The sequence below is a fragment of the Panicum virgatum genome, chromosome 3N (genome assembly GCF_016808335.1).
Source record: "Panicum virgatum strain AP13 chromosome 3N, P.virgatum_v5, whole genome shotgun sequence".
Classification (NCBI taxonomy): Eukaryota; Viridiplantae; Streptophyta; class Magnoliopsida; order Poales; family Poaceae; genus Panicum; species Panicum virgatum.
The window spans coordinates 24,347,190-24,364,555 of record NC_053147.1 but is presented as its reverse complement, the minus strand read 5'-3'; the positions used below and the strand labels follow the sequence as shown (position 1 = coordinate 24,364,555).

General features: G+C 51.2%; 1 protein-coding gene across 1 annotated transcript; it reads left to right on the top strand.

Annotated features, from left to right (window-relative positions):
• The first annotated feature begins 10,052 nt into the window (after window positions 1–10,052).
• On the top strand, window positions 10,053–14,029 carry LOC120665288 (BEL1-like homeodomain protein 9). Its single transcript, XM_039944808.1, has 4 exons — window positions 10,053–10,721; window positions 11,413–11,783; window positions 12,860–12,920; window positions 13,125–14,029. Exons 1-4 carry the CDS (start codon window positions 10,053–10,055, stop codon window positions 13,752–13,754), a joined length of 1,731 nt encoding a protein of 576 aa, XP_039800742.1. The 3' UTR covers window positions 13,755–14,029.
• Window positions 14,030–17,366: the final 3,337 nt, after the last annotated feature.

Sequence of the window (17,366 nt, the reverse complement as noted above, 5' to 3'; positions counted from 1 at the left end):
GCGCATGGCGGGGCGCGGGGCTGTGCGCTTGCATGGCGTTCGTGAATCGTGAGCATCGATCGGGGGCAACTCGCGCACATCATGACTAAGCATGACTAAGACGCTCTCGGGAGGTCCAATGCAATGCAAGTTCCAGCCTTCCTGGAGCTCGCGCACATCACCAAGCTGAAGCTGAATGAAGCTGCCTGGTGGTGTGAACACTAGCTGAATGAAGCTGAAGATGAGACTGAATGAAGCTGCCTGGTGGGTGCCTGCGTTCCTGTTCACACTGTCGATCGCACACATCACACATCGCCAAAGCCATTCTTCATTATGAACCATTAAAGCCCACGGCTTGTGCATGCATGCCCACACGATGATACCCGTACGCCGATGATCACACGTGGGACCCTGCACCCATGCATGCACAACACAAGCGCACAACGAGACACGGATACGGCAGTGCGCCCCATGGCCTGGCGCCCTGGCCTGCCAGACTCGGAGGTCGCGTCCTGGTGCTCGACGGGAAACTCGGGCGCCCCTGCTCCACACCTCTCAGCGCGATCTTGGTCGTCCGTCCCCGGCGCCCATCGAAGCGAAAGGTTGCTGCTGCGTGCGTCGCCACGCCGGCCGATCAGTCCGCGGCGCCCGAGCCGCGCTGACGAACGTGTGGCCGCGCCAGCCGCTAGGCACCAGGCTCCCCCCTCGTGCCGGTGTCTGCTTGCTGTCTCTGACCGCCACTAACTCCGCGGACCCTCACCCTTTCTCCCAACCCTGCAGCGGGCTGCAGCGGAGGGGGGGTGCTCGCCAGGAGAAAGGCGCCAATGGTCGCCGGCCCGGCGGTGGGGCTGGGGCAGGAAGACACAGCGAGCCCGCCGGCCGGCCGGCCGCCAGCTAGCTAAGCTGTGGCTGTGCTTGCAGCCGGACGCTGCTGCGTGCATCAGCGACAGCGCCGCGCGCCCTGTGAAGCCTGTGATAGATGTGGCTGTGACGGCGACCGTCCCAGCGCCTCACGGGCCAATGCGCGCGCCCGGTCGTGCTTTGCCGGCCTGTGCGTGCAGTGATGATCTAGCGGAACCAGCCAACCATCTAGAGCGGCGCGGCGTCCGTGACCGGCCGGCCGGTCGCCTCTCCGTGGGCATGGGCGCTACCGCTCGGACGGCAGGGTGCGTTTTCGGTCACGGAATGTCTTCAGAAACCGTTCGGGTCGACAGCGCATCGATCGACAGACCACCGCAGAACACCTCCTCCCCAGCGTACGTGCCGGCCGGCTACTGTGTTGGATCGGTCTGGTCCGTGGCTCCGTGCGTGCCTGCTTTGGCTGCGGCGACCGCGAGCGAGTAAACTCGACGCCACCAACCGCAGCGGCGACCAGTCCACCACCGAGGACGCGTACGTGCGAGCAGTGGCGGAGCCTCATAGAGGCGAAATTGGGCTCTGGCGGTCTGGCCCCCCTTTGCCTTGGCGTCCCCGACGAAATGCTTCACCGCGACGGTCTCCCCCATCCACTGCGCCTTCTTGAGGTGGCCGCCGAGGCACCGCCGCACGCTGTAGTCGCCGCCCCCGAGCAGGACAGACGCCGGGTGCAGCTTCTCCTGCGGCGCGGCCAGGACGTCGGTGAGCCGCTGCTCGCTCTTGGTCAGAGGCTTCGGCGCTGCCGGGGACTTCATCCCGTCGAGCAGCTGTGACAGCAGCCACCTATCCTCCTTCCACGCCATGTCCATCCGCGCCACGAGCTCCTGGGACACCAGGTATCAGGGTTCACGTATCCGACCGGTGACCGGTAACCGCCGGCCTCCGGTTCCGGTATACCGGTCCGGTTTGGCCGGTTACCGGTCGGAACCGGTGGAATTCAAATTTGAATTCAAACTTCCCCGTTCAACCGGTTCCGATCGGTATGCCGGTCGGTTAGACCGGTATACCGGCCGGTTTGGCCGGTATACCGGCCGGTTTGGATGGTAACCGGCCGGTTTGACTGGTACAGGTCAAATTCAAATTTTTTTCTTTTTTTTTTTAAATTCAAATGCCCACAAAGTATACTAAATAAATGTTTGTACAACATATTTTAGTCTAAATGAACCCTCCAACTCTTTTTTATACTACTTTTACATTGTATTTGTATACTTTCGTATGCACGTTTTTTTTATTTAACTTATAAATTCCGCAAACCATACTAAATGAACGAATTTTTGAGAAAATTTGACACCATTAGATTCATCACACCTTGAAATATTTTTAGGAATTTTTTGAGAATTTTTCATTTTTTTGAATTCAAATTCAAAATTTGAATTTGGACCGGTTGGGAACCGGTCGGAACCGGAACCGGTCCGGATCGGTTTGACCGGTTACCGGTCAAACCGGACCGGTTCCCACCGGTAAGGTTAACCATGCCAGGTATAGCTTGCCGTACGCGCTCTGGAACACCCCGGGCTCCATGTCCCTGTCGTACTTCCTGGCGAGCAGCGCCCGTCTCCTCGCGATCTCGTCGGCGTCGGAACCTAGTAGAGGCGAAATCGGCCCTCCCTATATAATTATATAATTAGCTTCACCCTCCACCACTGCGTGCGAGGGCCGCCAGGGGGCCTTTGCATTGCATGTAGAGTTGAAAAGTGACGGAAATATTTCCGTTCTTATCCGTTCCGTTTTTTATTTTTGTCCGTCCATTTCCATATTTGTGGGATCCCGTTTTCATATTTACAGAAATAGAAATGAGATTTCTTCGTCCGTTTCCGAGGAATCCCGTTTTTACATGGAATTGACCCGTATTTATTCCGTTTTTCATTCTGTTTTTAATCTACACAAGATATGTCTAAAAATTAATATGTTCAAAAACATACCAATCACTAAGTATGCATGTTAACATGTTAACACATGGCATACTAGTGAATATTGGACTAATAACTTCGTACGTGTATATTATTTTGTGATTTTGTTAATGTATACTCGAGAATATTTGATTGCGTTATTCTTTCTATCTCAACGTCCGTATTGATTCGTTTTCGTACTTTCGCGTAACCTGATCCCGTTTCCGTACCCGTATTTTTCGAACTCCATCCCATTTCCGTCAAAAATATAAAAACAAAAGTAGAAATAAGATTTTTCCGTTGGTTTCCCTCGATTTTCATCCCTAATGGCATGACCTATCTTCTCTGCCTCGCGAGCAGCTTGACCGAGCGTACAGGTACGATGCACCCTCGACGACCGCAGCCATGAATGAGTGGCGGGCCGGGGAGGGAGCGCTGCGCAGCGATGCGCACAGTGGCCGGCCGGCCGGTCCACGTGCCCCGGCACTGTGCCGCGACGCCCTGCTTGCTTGTTTCTGAACCAGCCAGGGAGTCGCTCGCCAGGACGGGGACGGCGTGTCGTGCGTGCGTACGCTGGCCCGGCCCAGCTACGCTGCGGTGCGACTGCTCCCCGGTGACGATGCTACATTGGCGCCACAGGAAGGGCTACAGTGCCAACAAAAGCTCCGGCCACGGAGGACCGGTTCCTTCGTCCAGTCCAGTACCAGTACCCTCCCTCTCCCTCTCGTGATGGATGGACGTGACGTTAAATGGAAACAGCAGGGATCGTTTGGCGAAAAATTACCGTAGCACGTTTTGTTATTATTTAATAAATAATATTTAATTATGAATTAATTAGTTTTAAAAATTCATCTCGTGCTAATTAATTTGACTATATAATTAGTTATTTTTTAATTATATTTAATATTTTATGTACGTATTCGAAAATTCGACACGACAATTATTGTAGAAAATTTTTTGGGAAACGGGGCCTAAGCTACGCCCCTAGCAAAAGCATCTCAGGAGGAGAAGCATTAGCTCATCCCCTCAGCTCCTCCTCCAAGCCTAGTATACGCGTACGCGTATCCGATCCACTGCGCCCCGCGGCGACCGTATCTCGCGCCGGTATAGCCCGTAGATTGCTAGCCTTTCCGCCTACGGCGACGCGACGCGCGTCCCGTCCGAGGACCGGGTCGACGACTGACACTGACACTGACACGGTGACACACCCTCCCTCGACGTGACGACCGTATAGCGCGTCGCGCCCCGTATCCCGGGGAATCTACGTGGCAATCCTCTCACCCCCCCAACACGCGGCACTGTAGTACTGTACTGTTGAGGTGGCCCGCATGTCATCGGGCCACGCAGGCCCCAGAGTGCGGAGGGTCTCGTGAGGCTACTGGAAAGCAAACTGCACCCGGCATCCAGTACCAATTTGCAGTAAAAATTACTGCAGCGGGCTACTACAACAGCTACTCCAAATTACAGAACATGACGCGGCTCTCTATTCCTACCGAGGTAGAGAAGCAACTGGACAGCGGACATGGCTGCTTGGCGCGAGGCTCGCGCACTCCACCCCGCCCTTGCCGCGGCGGCGTCCACCGGCCCCCCGCCAAGCCTCCGCCAACCCGCGCAGGCCGGAACCTGCCTGGCCGGATGGAGAAAGGGAGGGAGGCCGTCGCCGAGGACGAAGGAGAGAGGGAGGTAGCCAGGTAGGCGGCTGGAGCTCCGCCATCCCCGTCGGCGCGTGCGCGTGAGCTCGAGCTTTGCCGCCCCGGCCGGCGAGCGCGCGAGAGCTCGAGCCCGCCGCCGCGGGAGGGGCGGGGGGCACACCGGAGCCGAGCCGAGCGGAGGACCCGAGGCGGCGACGGCGGAGGAGCCTGAGAGAGGGGAGAGGAAGGAGGAGGGAGGAAAGGCGGGGCACGGCGCGGCCGCCGATATCCGACCCGCCAGTGGCCCTTGCTTGCCTCGCCGTCCGACGCCACCGTGCCGAGGGAGCCGGCCGGGCAGGGCCACCGCCGTCGCCGGAGGCCCGCGCGTGCCCAGGCCCGTTCGCTGCCGTCCGGCCCCGATCCGCCATGGGAGGGAGGAGCTCGAGGTCCGCCATGGGAGGGAGGGAGGAGGAGATACTCCCGGATCCGGCCGGCTCCGGAGCTGGAGGGCCGCCGAGCTCGCCCGGCCGCGTGGTGGCGCTGCTCGCGCGCGGAGCTCGCCCGCCGTGGAGGGGGGGCGGCTGGTGGGGCGGCGCCGGTGATCAGGGCCGCGGGGAGGAGGGCGCCGGGAGCAGGGGCGCGGTGGCGCTAGCGGAGGGGGATTGAGAGAAGGGGGAGGACGGGCGGTGGTAGGACTGTGGGAGGGCGCGGGGAGATAAAAAGAAAGGAAACAATATGATGCGTGGGTCCCACATGTTGGAAGTTGATATAGAGAATGAGATTTAGAGTATGACGGGTGCGGAGAAACTAAAGATAGAGAGGAGAATTTCGATGACCAGAATAAAATATTTCTTTTAGAGAATGAATTTGTAGTATGACGAGTGCGGACAGCCTCGAGGAGACGGGCTTTGGGCCAGGGGTGTGCAATGTTACGTCGCGTTGGGGTGGCGGGACCCAGGCCAGACGGACGGGCGCCCGATTGTTTACTTGGCGGTCCAATTATTAATGGGCCACCTCGCCCGCTGCTGCCTCATCCCGATCGATCCGTGCGCCTACTACCACCACCAACAGCGGGGGCGAGCAAGATTACGCGACGAGTGTACGTCTGATCTGTCCGTCTCGTAACGAGGTTAGTAATTTCATTTCTCTTTCAGTTTGGCCCCTCAACAAAATCGAATTGATCCGCGAAACAAAAAAAAGTTTAGAACTCGAACCCTAGAATTACCTGAGGAAATCCCTCATTTTTCCCTGCTGGAAATATTTAATTTTTCAAGAGGGAGTTTGCCAACTTACCCCGATCGATCGACCTGCTGAGAATACCCGGAAGATCTACGCGCCGGGAGAAGGTGGAGGATAAGATCCGCAGGGTGCCATCAAGGCTTCTGTGACGTGATTCTGATACACGATTTGACAAATGGGCAATGATCTGAATGACGCGGAGAGGAATAGCTAGCAAGGGAGGGGGTGCGCGCGTGCTTTTTTCCTTCTTGCTATGATGGTATGATGCACGTACTCCATCCGACTCGCATCCTACTTCACCTAGGAGAGAATGGACTTGGTCCTTCCTATCGCCAGTGGACTTCTCCCTAGATAGGAGCTTAGGGTGGTGGTAGTAGCCAACGAGACATGCTCGGCTAACAAATCGAGAATTGGAACAGGGTCTTGTCGAAGAAAGGGGGTTGACGCAGTGGCGGGTAGAGCACTAGGACTGCATGGGCAAAATATATAGCAATTAATAGCAGCAAAGCTAATATTCGGGATACATGCATCCTCGCTCTCGGTTGCTTTTGAGGCATAAACAGGAAAATGGGGATTCATCGTATGTAATTATCTATTGATAAACACATAAAGTTATATTATAGGATTAATCAATACGTCAGTTAGCATCAACCTTAAATAACAAATATCGATAGTATATGTTTATATTATATACCATACTGACGTATTGATGATTAGAGGAAGAAGTAACGAGTAAACTTCTTCTTCCACTGATTGCATATGATTATTATCTATATATGCTATATAGATGGCACCCACATAAGTTATTAGCTCTATTTATTTCAACATGTAACATATCCACCACATGTAGAAACCCACCAGGACCATTAATTTATATTTTCCACCGATTTCTTTGACTAATAGAATCCATGCAAAAGAATGTTGTCATGCAATTATCTAAGTGTTTCTAGTTTAAATTTCACCTTAAAAATTTATTTAAAAAATTTCGCAGCAACATGCGAGGTATCAGATAATTTAGCACTTGTAACATTAGACACAAAAACAAAACATAAAAACAAAATAATAAATAATAAAAATAATTAAATAAAACAAGACACACGGATCGATTTTGGACGGAATCCAACAGTTCACATTGGATGACTTACGTAAATACAAGATTTAAGTCACCTTAAAAAGAGTAAATCTTGTCAATATATATGTTGAACTCAGAAGATCAATATTTCTTTGGATTCTAGTTAACTTTCAAAAATGTTATGGCTCTGTTTTGGTATATTGTTCGAGTACGATGGATTCGATTAGGGCACCTCCAGTGTCTCCGCAAAATCTGCAACATGTTCGATTGTTCAGGATCCACAGCGTGCGCATCGATTGACGGGCCCACCACTCAGTCCACGCGTCAGGTGTTGCACTTGCCCGTGTGCCAGCACCTGTTTGGCCTTGTTTGGTTCTGCGAGTATTCTAGCGCGCACACTTTTCGACAGAGAAAATCTCATATGCATAGTATACTAAGCGAAGTCTATATATAAATTTTTTTAGGGATGGGTGTAATTTTTCGCGACGAATCTAACAACAGTAATTAATCGATGATTGGCCACAGTGATGCTACAGTAACTATCCTCTAAACGCGTGGTCAAATTCCTCATTAAATTATTTAGGGTCACTAGCGTGGGGTTCTGAAATTGGTTTTGTAAACTAAGTTTGTTTGACACTGTAATTAGTTATCAAATTAACATAGGGAAAAAAACCAAACAAGCCTTTGTCTCCGTGTTCTTGCTGTGCACACTCAATTTTTTATTCATCTCGGTTCGACGCCTCTGCAGAATGCGATTTTTATTCTGACACACAAACGTCGAATTTTTTTCTTGGTGTACTCTGTTCGATTTTTTTGATTCACGGTTCGCTTTTGGCACACACTGTGGGCGCTCTTATATGTTGCACCGTCTCTCTCCTAATACCTGAGATAGCATAGGCCCTGTTTACATCACAACATGTAAACCTCATAAACACAAAAAAAACGTAACATCGAATGTTTCGACACATACATGGAATACTAAATGAAATCTATTTATAAATTTTTTTTGTATGGATGGGTTGTAAATCGCGAGACGAATCTAATGAGCCTACTTAATCCATGATTTTGCAACAGTGATGCTACAGTAATCACCCGCTAATGATGAATTAACCATAAATTGATTAGCATCATTAGATTCGTCTCGCGATTTACAACCCATCTGTCCAAAAAGTTTTGTAAATATACTTCATTTAGTACTTTAAATTAATAAGATTCCATCGCAAATTTTTTTTTGCAAAACATCTAAACACGGCCATATTCTACCTCTGGTCATGAAACAATGGCCCCGTTTGGCAGGGCTCCAAAAGGAGCTCCAAAACCGGCTCCACCCGGAGCCCTGCCAAACGGTGGAAACGACAGCAGCTTCGTGTCCGGAGCTGCAGGTGAAGCCTCTCACGGCTTCCACACGGAGACGGAGTCGGAAAAAGAAGCTCTGCGCAGCTCCTCCATCCGTTAGACAAGCTTGTCCTCGCGACGGGTCGCAGCAAATGGTGAGAGCAGGGACGACGGGGAGGCGCAGTGGGAGCTTCAGGCGTTCGAGGCTTGGCGGGAGCTCGCGGCATTGGACCTCGAGGTGGCCGGCGGGAGCCCGCAGCTGGAGACAGGATGTCTGGTGCCTGGTGGGGACTTGTGGCACCCACCCGGCCGGCGGCCGGTGGCGTGGAGATAGGCTGCGGTGGAGGCAGCACGCGGCCGAGCGACCAGCGACGGCGGAGGGCGCGTCCGAGCGGCCGGCGGCGGCAGAGGGAGCCCGCGCCCGAGGCGTCCGGCGGCGTGGAGAAGGGAGGCGACGGAGCCAGCGCGCGGGCGAGGCGTGGCCGAGCGGGGGGGGCGGCGGAGGTAGCGCGAGGCCGAGGCGGGATCCGAGTGGCCGACAGCGGCGGATGGAGCACTCTCCCGAGGCGGCCGGCGTCGTGGACAAGGGCGGCGGCAGAGGCAGCGCACGGCCTAGGCGGGGCCGTGCGGCCAGCGGCGGCGGAGGGGTCGAGGCGGGCCGAGGCAGTCGGCGGCGGTGGAGGAGAGATGTCTGAGTGGATAAGGAGGGGGGTGAGGGAAAAAAGAAAAATGGAGAGAAAAAAGAGAGGAATAAATAAGAAGAAAAAAGAAGAGAAAAGAAAAATACAATGAGGGGTAATTTAGACATTTTACTACTTCAATCCAACAGGTGAAGCCGTTTTGCCAAATATTTTTCAAAACGGCTCCAACTCCATCAGATAAGCCGCTCCACCAGAAGAGCCAGAGCTGAAGCTGTTTTTGATGGAGCCGGAGCCCTGACAAATAGACTCTATCTATACCCACATCATGTCAACTGTCGTGATCGGAGGTAGTATGTTGCCGTGTAGTTACCGCCTTAGGTAATTGGCCCCGCTGCCGAGCCACCCTGGCCAGAACGTGAACTGGCCCCGCTGCCGGCTAACCCGGCGGCCGGACCTGGCGAGTGGGCGACGTCGGAGTTACCCGGCGCCCTCCGGTGGCCTGCGCGACCACGCCCGCCCTAGGTCGCGGCCTCACGGGCTGTGTTCACTTCCAAAAATTCTTCCTCCAAACTTTATTATTCACCTATCACATTAAATCTTTTATTTTATTTTTATTATTCAACTATCACATTAAATTTTTTATTTTATGCATAAAGCATTAAATATAGATAAATAAAAAAAGCTAATTGTATAGTTTTGATGTACACGACGAGACGAATATTTTAAACCTAATTAGATACAATAATTACTACAAACAAAAAAAATACTATATTGTACCAGAGTGTCCGATGTGATATTTTTACCACTATTTTACGCATATCAGAGGCCTCGCAGGCTCGCGCCACAAATCACACGAGCAGACAAGCACCAACTCCCCCTTTCTGCCTTTCGCTTTCACTGCTCACCATTTCCCGTCCTTGCCTCTCCTCCCCTCTCGCCGTCGCGGGCGCGCCTCTCTTTCACCTCCCACTCCAGCCCCGTCTCTGCCACGCACCTTTGCGGAAAGAAAGGCGCCCGAAGTAGAGCCCGGGGAGCCAAACGCCAGTCCTCCACCAGCACCACCACTCCACCAGCAGCAGGCAAAGCGCCACCGCCAGAGCCAGCCGAACGCACAAAAGCCCGCGGCCGGGACGCGGGACAAAGCAACGCGGCAGCCTGTACTGCCGGCTGCTGCAGCCCCCCTCTCCCAGTCCCAGTTGTTCCAGGCAGCACCCCCGGCCCGGCGCTCGCAAAGTGCGGAGCCGCTCTCTTCGCCCGTGCTCTCTCTCTCTCTCTCTCTCTCTCTCTCTCTCTCCAGGGCGTGTGCGTCGCGTGCCGTACGTACGGACCCCGGCGCTCGTGCGCGGGCGACATGTCCTCGGCGGCGGGCGGCGGGTATGGGGGCGGCGGCGGCGGCGGCGGCGGCGACCACCAGCACCAGCACCTGCTGCTCGGGCAGGCCGCGGGGCAGCTCTACCACGTGCCCCAGCACAGCCGCCGCGAGAAGCTGCGGTTCCCGCCCGACCCGGCGGACTCGCCACCGCCCGCCGCGTGGCCGGCGCCCCCGCCGTTCTACTCCTACGCGTCCTCGTCCACGTCGTCCTACTCGCCGCACAGCCCGACGCTGGCGCACGCGCAGATGGTCGCCCACGCGCTGCCTGCCGGCGCCGGGGCCCAGATCCCGAGCCAGAACTTCGCGCTCTCGCTCTCCTCGGCGTCCTCGAACCCTCCGCACGCGCCGCGGAGGCAGCTCGCCCCCGGGGTAGCCACGGGGCCGTACGGCCCCTTCACGGGCTACGCGGCCGTGCTCGGGCGGTCCAGGTTCCTGGGCCCCGCGCAGAAGCTGTTCGAGGAGATCTGCGACGTCGGAGGCCGCCCGGCGCAGGTGGACCGGCGCTCCGACGACGGCTTGCTCGACATGGACGCGGCGGGGGACGCGGACCACGACATGGATGGCGGTGACCGCGCTGCCGCTGAGGCGGTCGTCGTCTCCGGCGCCGAGCAGTGGAGGAAGACCAGGCTCATCTCCCTCATGGAAGACGTGAGTCAATCACTATGATCCTCTTCTCAATTTCTGCATCCTTGGAAAAAAAACACGTCCTTTCTGCTACCGTTTCATGTCGCAGTTATTTCTTCTTCGGCGAGAACTTGGTCACATCATGCAGGCTACATCCTCCTTGAATCTTTATTTACTGTGCTGGCACAGCTTATTTCTTGTGCCTGTGATTTGATGATAGTAGATATGAGTTGCGATTTGATCTTCTTCGGATATGTTTCTTTGTTTATTATATGCAGCAAATCATTGTTTTGCACTGTTCATGCTGAGCAGTTTCTATCATTTCTTTGTTTTTCCCTTGTGCTAACTAGCAGCTTGCTGCAAGGATATGAACATAAAAATAGCTCAGAAGTCAGCAGTACATGAGCATGAAATTGGAGCATAAAAATTGTCCCGTACAAGTTTTCAAAATTGCTGATCGATAAGATTCCTGGAGTTTTTGTCTTCTTTCGAAAGGGTGCGACATGCATCAGCGTAAGCTGCAGAAAGATTCCGTTTATCTGTTTACCAGCATGTTTTTTTTTTGGATTTAAACAATTCTATGGCACGGTTGTACTATTTGATTGCATCCTGATTCCTTCACCAGGATATACATGCTTCTTCGGTTTATTGGCTGCACTTGCTAGTGTAGTTCAAGATTTTGGTGCATTCTAACTCAACTCCAACAAACTTGCAGGTTTGCAAGCGGTACAAACAATACTACCAGCAGCTACAATCTGTTATCTGCTCGTTTGAGACCGTCGCGGGGCTCAGCAATGCGGCGCCCTTTGCTTCAATGGCCCTACGGACAATGTCAAAGCATTTCAAATGTCTGAAGGGCATGATTCTTAACCAGCTGCGCAACACTAGTAAGGTCGCCGCCCATGATGGTATCGGCAAGGAGGATATGGCAAACTTTGCACTGATGGGAGGTGGCTCAGGCCTCCTAAGGGGAAACAGTGTGAATGCGTTTAGTCAGCCACACAACATTTGGAGGCCTCAAAGGGGCCTTCCAGAGCGAGCTGTGTCCGTTCTTCGCTCATGGCTGTTTGAACACTTCTTACATCCGTAAGTCTATACTATATATGTTATATTCTGATCTTGTTGTGTCTGAAGTAATTTAGTTTTGGTGAAACTGATCTTTCTAAGACATGCTAAATTTGTGTACACAGTATTGAGTTCTGGTGTTGTGTACTAATACTACGGCTTTGCAAATTTGAAGTTTCTATATTACCATGCCAAGCTTAATTTTCGAGGGCTTATCTATTGGGTAGCATATGGGGACATGACATGCCATGATTATATGCTGCTTGCGCAACATGATCATGATTCCTATTAGTGAGAGAATCATGAAAAGATCCGAGATATGGGATAAATGCCTACATAGTTCCAACCAAACCAATGGCTAAAATTCATTTGCTTTATTTTCATGTGCATGCACTTATTTTGCTAGTGATAAGGCCACAGTGGCCACTGCTTTCCCTCATATGTTTATCAGATAAAAAGTATGCTGGGAAATATCTTTACAGGTGTTATCAGTTTATCGCCAATCGTTAATAGCTTGTATTCCACCACATCAAAGCATTGTTGCTGATTTGTTTCCATCTGTTGCTTATTCATCCTTAGTGGTTCTGAACTTCTGATTTATGAATGATTTGAACTACAAATAATTTGAATTTCGGATTTCCTCATGGGACCCATTTTTATTTACTAGTTCAATTTGAAAAATGCATGTTTCGTGATTTCATCTATCGTAGATACTTACCAATTTGGAAAGAAATGGAATAAAAACCTAGCCAAGTACCAGAATATAATATGCCATGGTGACTATATATGGTGCTCTTGCTATTGATGCTAATTTTTGTTTGGAAAACCTGATTCCTTGCTTGCAGGTCGCACATTGGCCTAATTATTTGCGTTGGTGCAATATTATTTATGATCGTTGATACATCCTTTAGCTTTTGGGTCCCCGGTGCTAGTGCGAGTCATTGGCCAGCTACTGCTTTGCTGATTCTTCCTACCTTTGTGTTTACATTTTACGTGTTCGTTATGTATCACTGTGAGCTTATTTTATGACATGCACTGCTATAATTGTTTGCATGGTTTTTTTATTTTAATTATCATGTTTGGCACTTCTTTTTCAGGTATCCAACAGACAGCGACAAGCAGATGTTGGCTAAACAAACAGGCTTAACAAGGAACCAGGTAAGTCACCATGTCTTCAATTTTTGGCAGTTAGGGGACTAATAATTTACTGGAGTTTCCCCATTAGGTCATTACCAAAGTGCGTCAGATGCTGAAAAAAATTTATTGTATTGTCAATTCACCATCTTCTTGAAATGAGATTACTACTCGCTGAACTTTGTGTGCACTAGTACTTCCCTGATAAGCTTGGGAATCCATGAACAGGTGTCAAACTGGTTCATCAATGCTAGGGTGAGGCTCTGGAAGCCAATGGTGGAAGAAATTCACAACCTGGAGATACTGCAGCAGCATAAGAACAGTTCGCACGACATGAATCAGCTCGGCACGCAGCAAACCCAGCACTCGTCGGACAGCAGCGGGAAGCCCTCCGATCCTTCAAGCTCTCAACGGGGCCAAAGCAGTGGCATGACGACGAGGAACCTCAGCTCCCCGGCGTCCCGGCACATCCAAGACGAGCTCTCCCAGATGCCCCAGGACATGCCAGGCCAGGTGAGCTTCGCATACAATGGGCTGGCCGCGCACCACGGCCTCGCTTTGTCGCACCCTCAGCAAGCTGAAGGCGTCGGCGTCGGCGTCGGCGTCGGCGTCGGCGTCGGGCTTGGCGGCGGTGGCCCTGCTGCCAACGCTGGTGTCTCCCTCACCCTCGGCCTTCACCAGAACAACCGGACCTACATCGCCGAGCCGCTTCCGGCCGCTCTCCCGCTCAACCTCGCCCACCGCTTCGGGCTCGAGGACATGAGCGAGGCCTACGTGATGGGGCCGTTCGCCGGCCAAGACCGGCATTTCACCAAGGAGATCGGCGGCCACCATTTGGTCCATGACTTCGTTGGCTAGCTGATCAGAGTCTTGGCAGGTTGGTCAACATGTATTGTACTAGGGGGTAGGAGTGTAGGACAGTCGAAGAAACAAGGGGGCGGCGTTCGTGCCCTCTCCTGGTGTAGATCCGTGTCCAAGAATGCTTTGTCGATATTTGACAATGTGGGAGGTGGCTGGCTATAGAGGGCATGACCATACCATTGAAGATGTGCTGTATGTGGTAGTGTTGAACCCTATTTGTTCTAATCCCAGATGATCGATTAAGCCGTGTACGTTAACATGTACTGCCACTATTCCTTTGACATGCCATTAATTGAAGTGAAATGAACCTGGCAAAAAACAAAAGAAAAATCCAGTGGCACCGAACTGTAGTTTTCTTGCTCCATCTATCTAGCTATCCCCAGCAATCACAGGAGAGGCTCAAATGTCTTGCACAATAATATACAGTGAAGCTTCATTGTAGCCCTAAAATATGACTGGTGGATAGCTAGGTTAGCCTTATCTTGATGTTGGATAAATATGGGTTAGCCTTTCCATGTCCTCTATTAAACTAAGAAAGCAGGTGGTGGCAGTATTAATCAGTGCCAGATCCTGCATCCTAAGATGGAGTACGCCTCCTAAAGCTTCGACAGGCCTTGATTTGCCCATCCGCCACGCAACCTTTCTCCAGTTACCCCACAGACTTTGTCATCACCCCGCCCCCTAACACCACCTGTTAGGGGCTTAGGGCTGAGCTGTCCCCACCGTAAACCTCAGCTTTCCCCTTGATCCGCGCACTAAGCAGCCGGCCAATGAGCCAGCGGTGACATGGGCGACGCCATGATCGGCCGGCTCCTGTCCTGTCAAGTTTTTTTTTCACTGGTGTTAGGGGCTTAGGGCTGAGCTGTCCCCACCGTAAACCTCAGCTTTCCCCTTGATCCGCGCACTAAGCAGCCGGCCAATGAGCCAGCGGTGACATGGGCGACGCCATGATCGGCCGGCCCCTGTCCTGTCAAGTTTTTTTTTTCACTGGTGTTAGGGGCTTAGGCCTGAGCTGTCCCCACCGTAAACCTCAGCTTTCCCCTTGATCCGCGCACTAAGCAGCCGGCCAATGAGCCAGCGGTGACATGGGCGACGCCATGATCGGCCGGCCCCTGTCCTGTCAAAGTTTTTTTTTCATTTCTCTGGGCGGTGTTTGGTTTCTACAGTGATTTTTACGTGCACATTTCTCGAGAAATTTTTTTTCAGGTATGGAGTACTAAATGAAGTCTATTTGTAAAATCTTTTCAGGGATGAGTGTAATTTTTCGAAACGAATCTAATGACAGTAATTAATTGATCATTTGCTACAGTGACGATACAGTATCATCCTCTAATCACGCGGTCAAAGACCTTATTATATTTGTCTCGCGATTTACACGGGAGATAATTTTGTAATTAGACTTTATTTAATATCTAAATTAATGGTCAAAGAGTCAAAAAAAATTCGCGGAAATTTTTACACCCCAAACCAAACACACTAGTATATTAGTATATGGATCAGTTATCCATAGCCCTCGGTGCTGCAGCGCCCGATTTGACGTACGCTTTGGCGAGTAGAATAACAGCTGGGGGGCTCCATGCACGCCCTTTTTTGCGTGGAGGGAATCCATGCACGTCACTGGCTACTGCAGCTTGCTCGGCTCAGCTCTCGCCTTCTCGGCAGAAAGCAGCCAGCGTCGCTGGTTTAAAAAGGGCGCTGCTGCTGCGTCGCGAGCTTTTCTTTGCTTCTTTTTTTTTTATAGGCTCTAGTGGCGCCTGGCTGCATGGGCAGATTATTGGGCTCTGATTCTGCATGCCTGCTGAGCGAAACATGATGCGCTGTGCTGCCTTTTTTTTTCAGTTTTTTTTCAGTGCCTTCATGGGTAAAGCAGGGGGCGATCATTGCCACTCATGGTCATGGAGGGAGAACTGGAGCTTGCACAAGCTTCAGAGTTCAGAGCTCGGTCAGATGTCCATCCATTCACTCGTCTCCGTGTCACTTGTGTGTGCATGGGAGCTGGAGGAAGGAAAGGCTGCAGGGGACATTCCGGTTTCCATCGCCGTGTTTGGTTGAGCGTCAAAAAAATTTCGTGAAAATTTTTCGCAATTTTGACCACTAATTACAGGTACTAAATAAAATCTAATTATAAAACTACATCCACAACTATGGCACTGTAGCAGTAATGTAGCTAACGAAGTCTTTGACCATCTGATTAGAAGACGATTAGAGCATAGTTACTGTAACATTACTGTATCTAATTATAAATTAATTAGGCCCATTAGATTCGTCTCCCAAATTTATATCTATCCGGAAAAAAGTTTTGCAAATAAGCTTCATTTAATACGTCATGCTTGCAAAATTCCTTCAAAGAAAATATGGCGAAATGTTGTAGGATTAGTAATTTCCTGACGTGAAAAGAGGAACCCTCGCTCTTGTCAAGTCAGGATCACGTTACGAGTATCAGTAGCTCATGTATCAGCAGCTCATGAGCTGTAAGCATCTTTCTTGAGACTTTCAGTACCAGAGCTCGCCGCGTTTGGCGCTGGAGCTGGAGTCTGGAGCAGTGGTAGGAGTGGGTGGGATGGAGCGGTAGCGTGGTGATTTTGGAGCGGTGTCGTCGAGACTCGAGAGAAAGTTCAGAGCCCGTTTAGTTTTCCAAAAAATTTGAATGCTACAGTAACTGACAACGTTTGACCACTAATTAGAAGTATTAAATATGGATAATTGATAAAACCCATTCCACAACCCCCGGGTAAATTTGTGAAAGGACCGTGATGTCGCCTAGAGGGGGGTGAATAGGCGCACCTACAAATTTTCCCTCAAACGCAGCGGATAAAATTACCTGTCTGTCAAACCCGGAACTTCCGGGTTTCAAATCCGGAACTTCCGAATTTGGGCTAGACAGTAGGGTGAACTCGGAACTTCCGGGTTTGTCAATCAGGAACTTCCGAGTTCACTCAGAACAGAGTGAACACAATAAAAATAGTGCTAGTAAATGAAAATAAATTCAAACCCCAATTGTAGAGTCTGCCCAGTTAAATTCCTTTAGCATGTTCACACAGATCCTGCGCACACAAAACAACAATCTCTCCAAGACACAAGTGTCTAATGGAGAACTCCTCAAATCCACGAGTAAATGTAAATGCAATGAACACAAGGAATTGTTTTACCGAAGTTCAGATTCACCCCGTGCACCCACGTGTGAATCCTATTCTCCGTTGAGGAAGCTTGTATTGACCCCAAGGTCAATCTATCTCCTCCTTCCACTATATGACCATGCGCCCTCGTAGCACAAGATCGGTGCTGCAACAAACTTGCCGCTGCTCACCACAATCTTTGGGAGCTAGCCGGCGACGCCTAGCCGTCTAGGAGGCTTCACCTCCAAGAGTAACAAATGCGAATCACACAAATCATGGCTAATCTCAAGTGCTCAAGGTTTGCTGTGCTCTCTAGTGCTCTCAAGCAATCACTCTCTCAACCCAACTCAAGGATATACACTAATCACACAATCTCACAAAGAGAGGTTGGGGAGAGCTCAACTATGGCTACCAAGGTTCTTCGGACGACCAGCAATCAACAGAATAGAGTCTGGAACAGCAGCCTACCAAGGAGGGGGCTAAGGGGTATAAA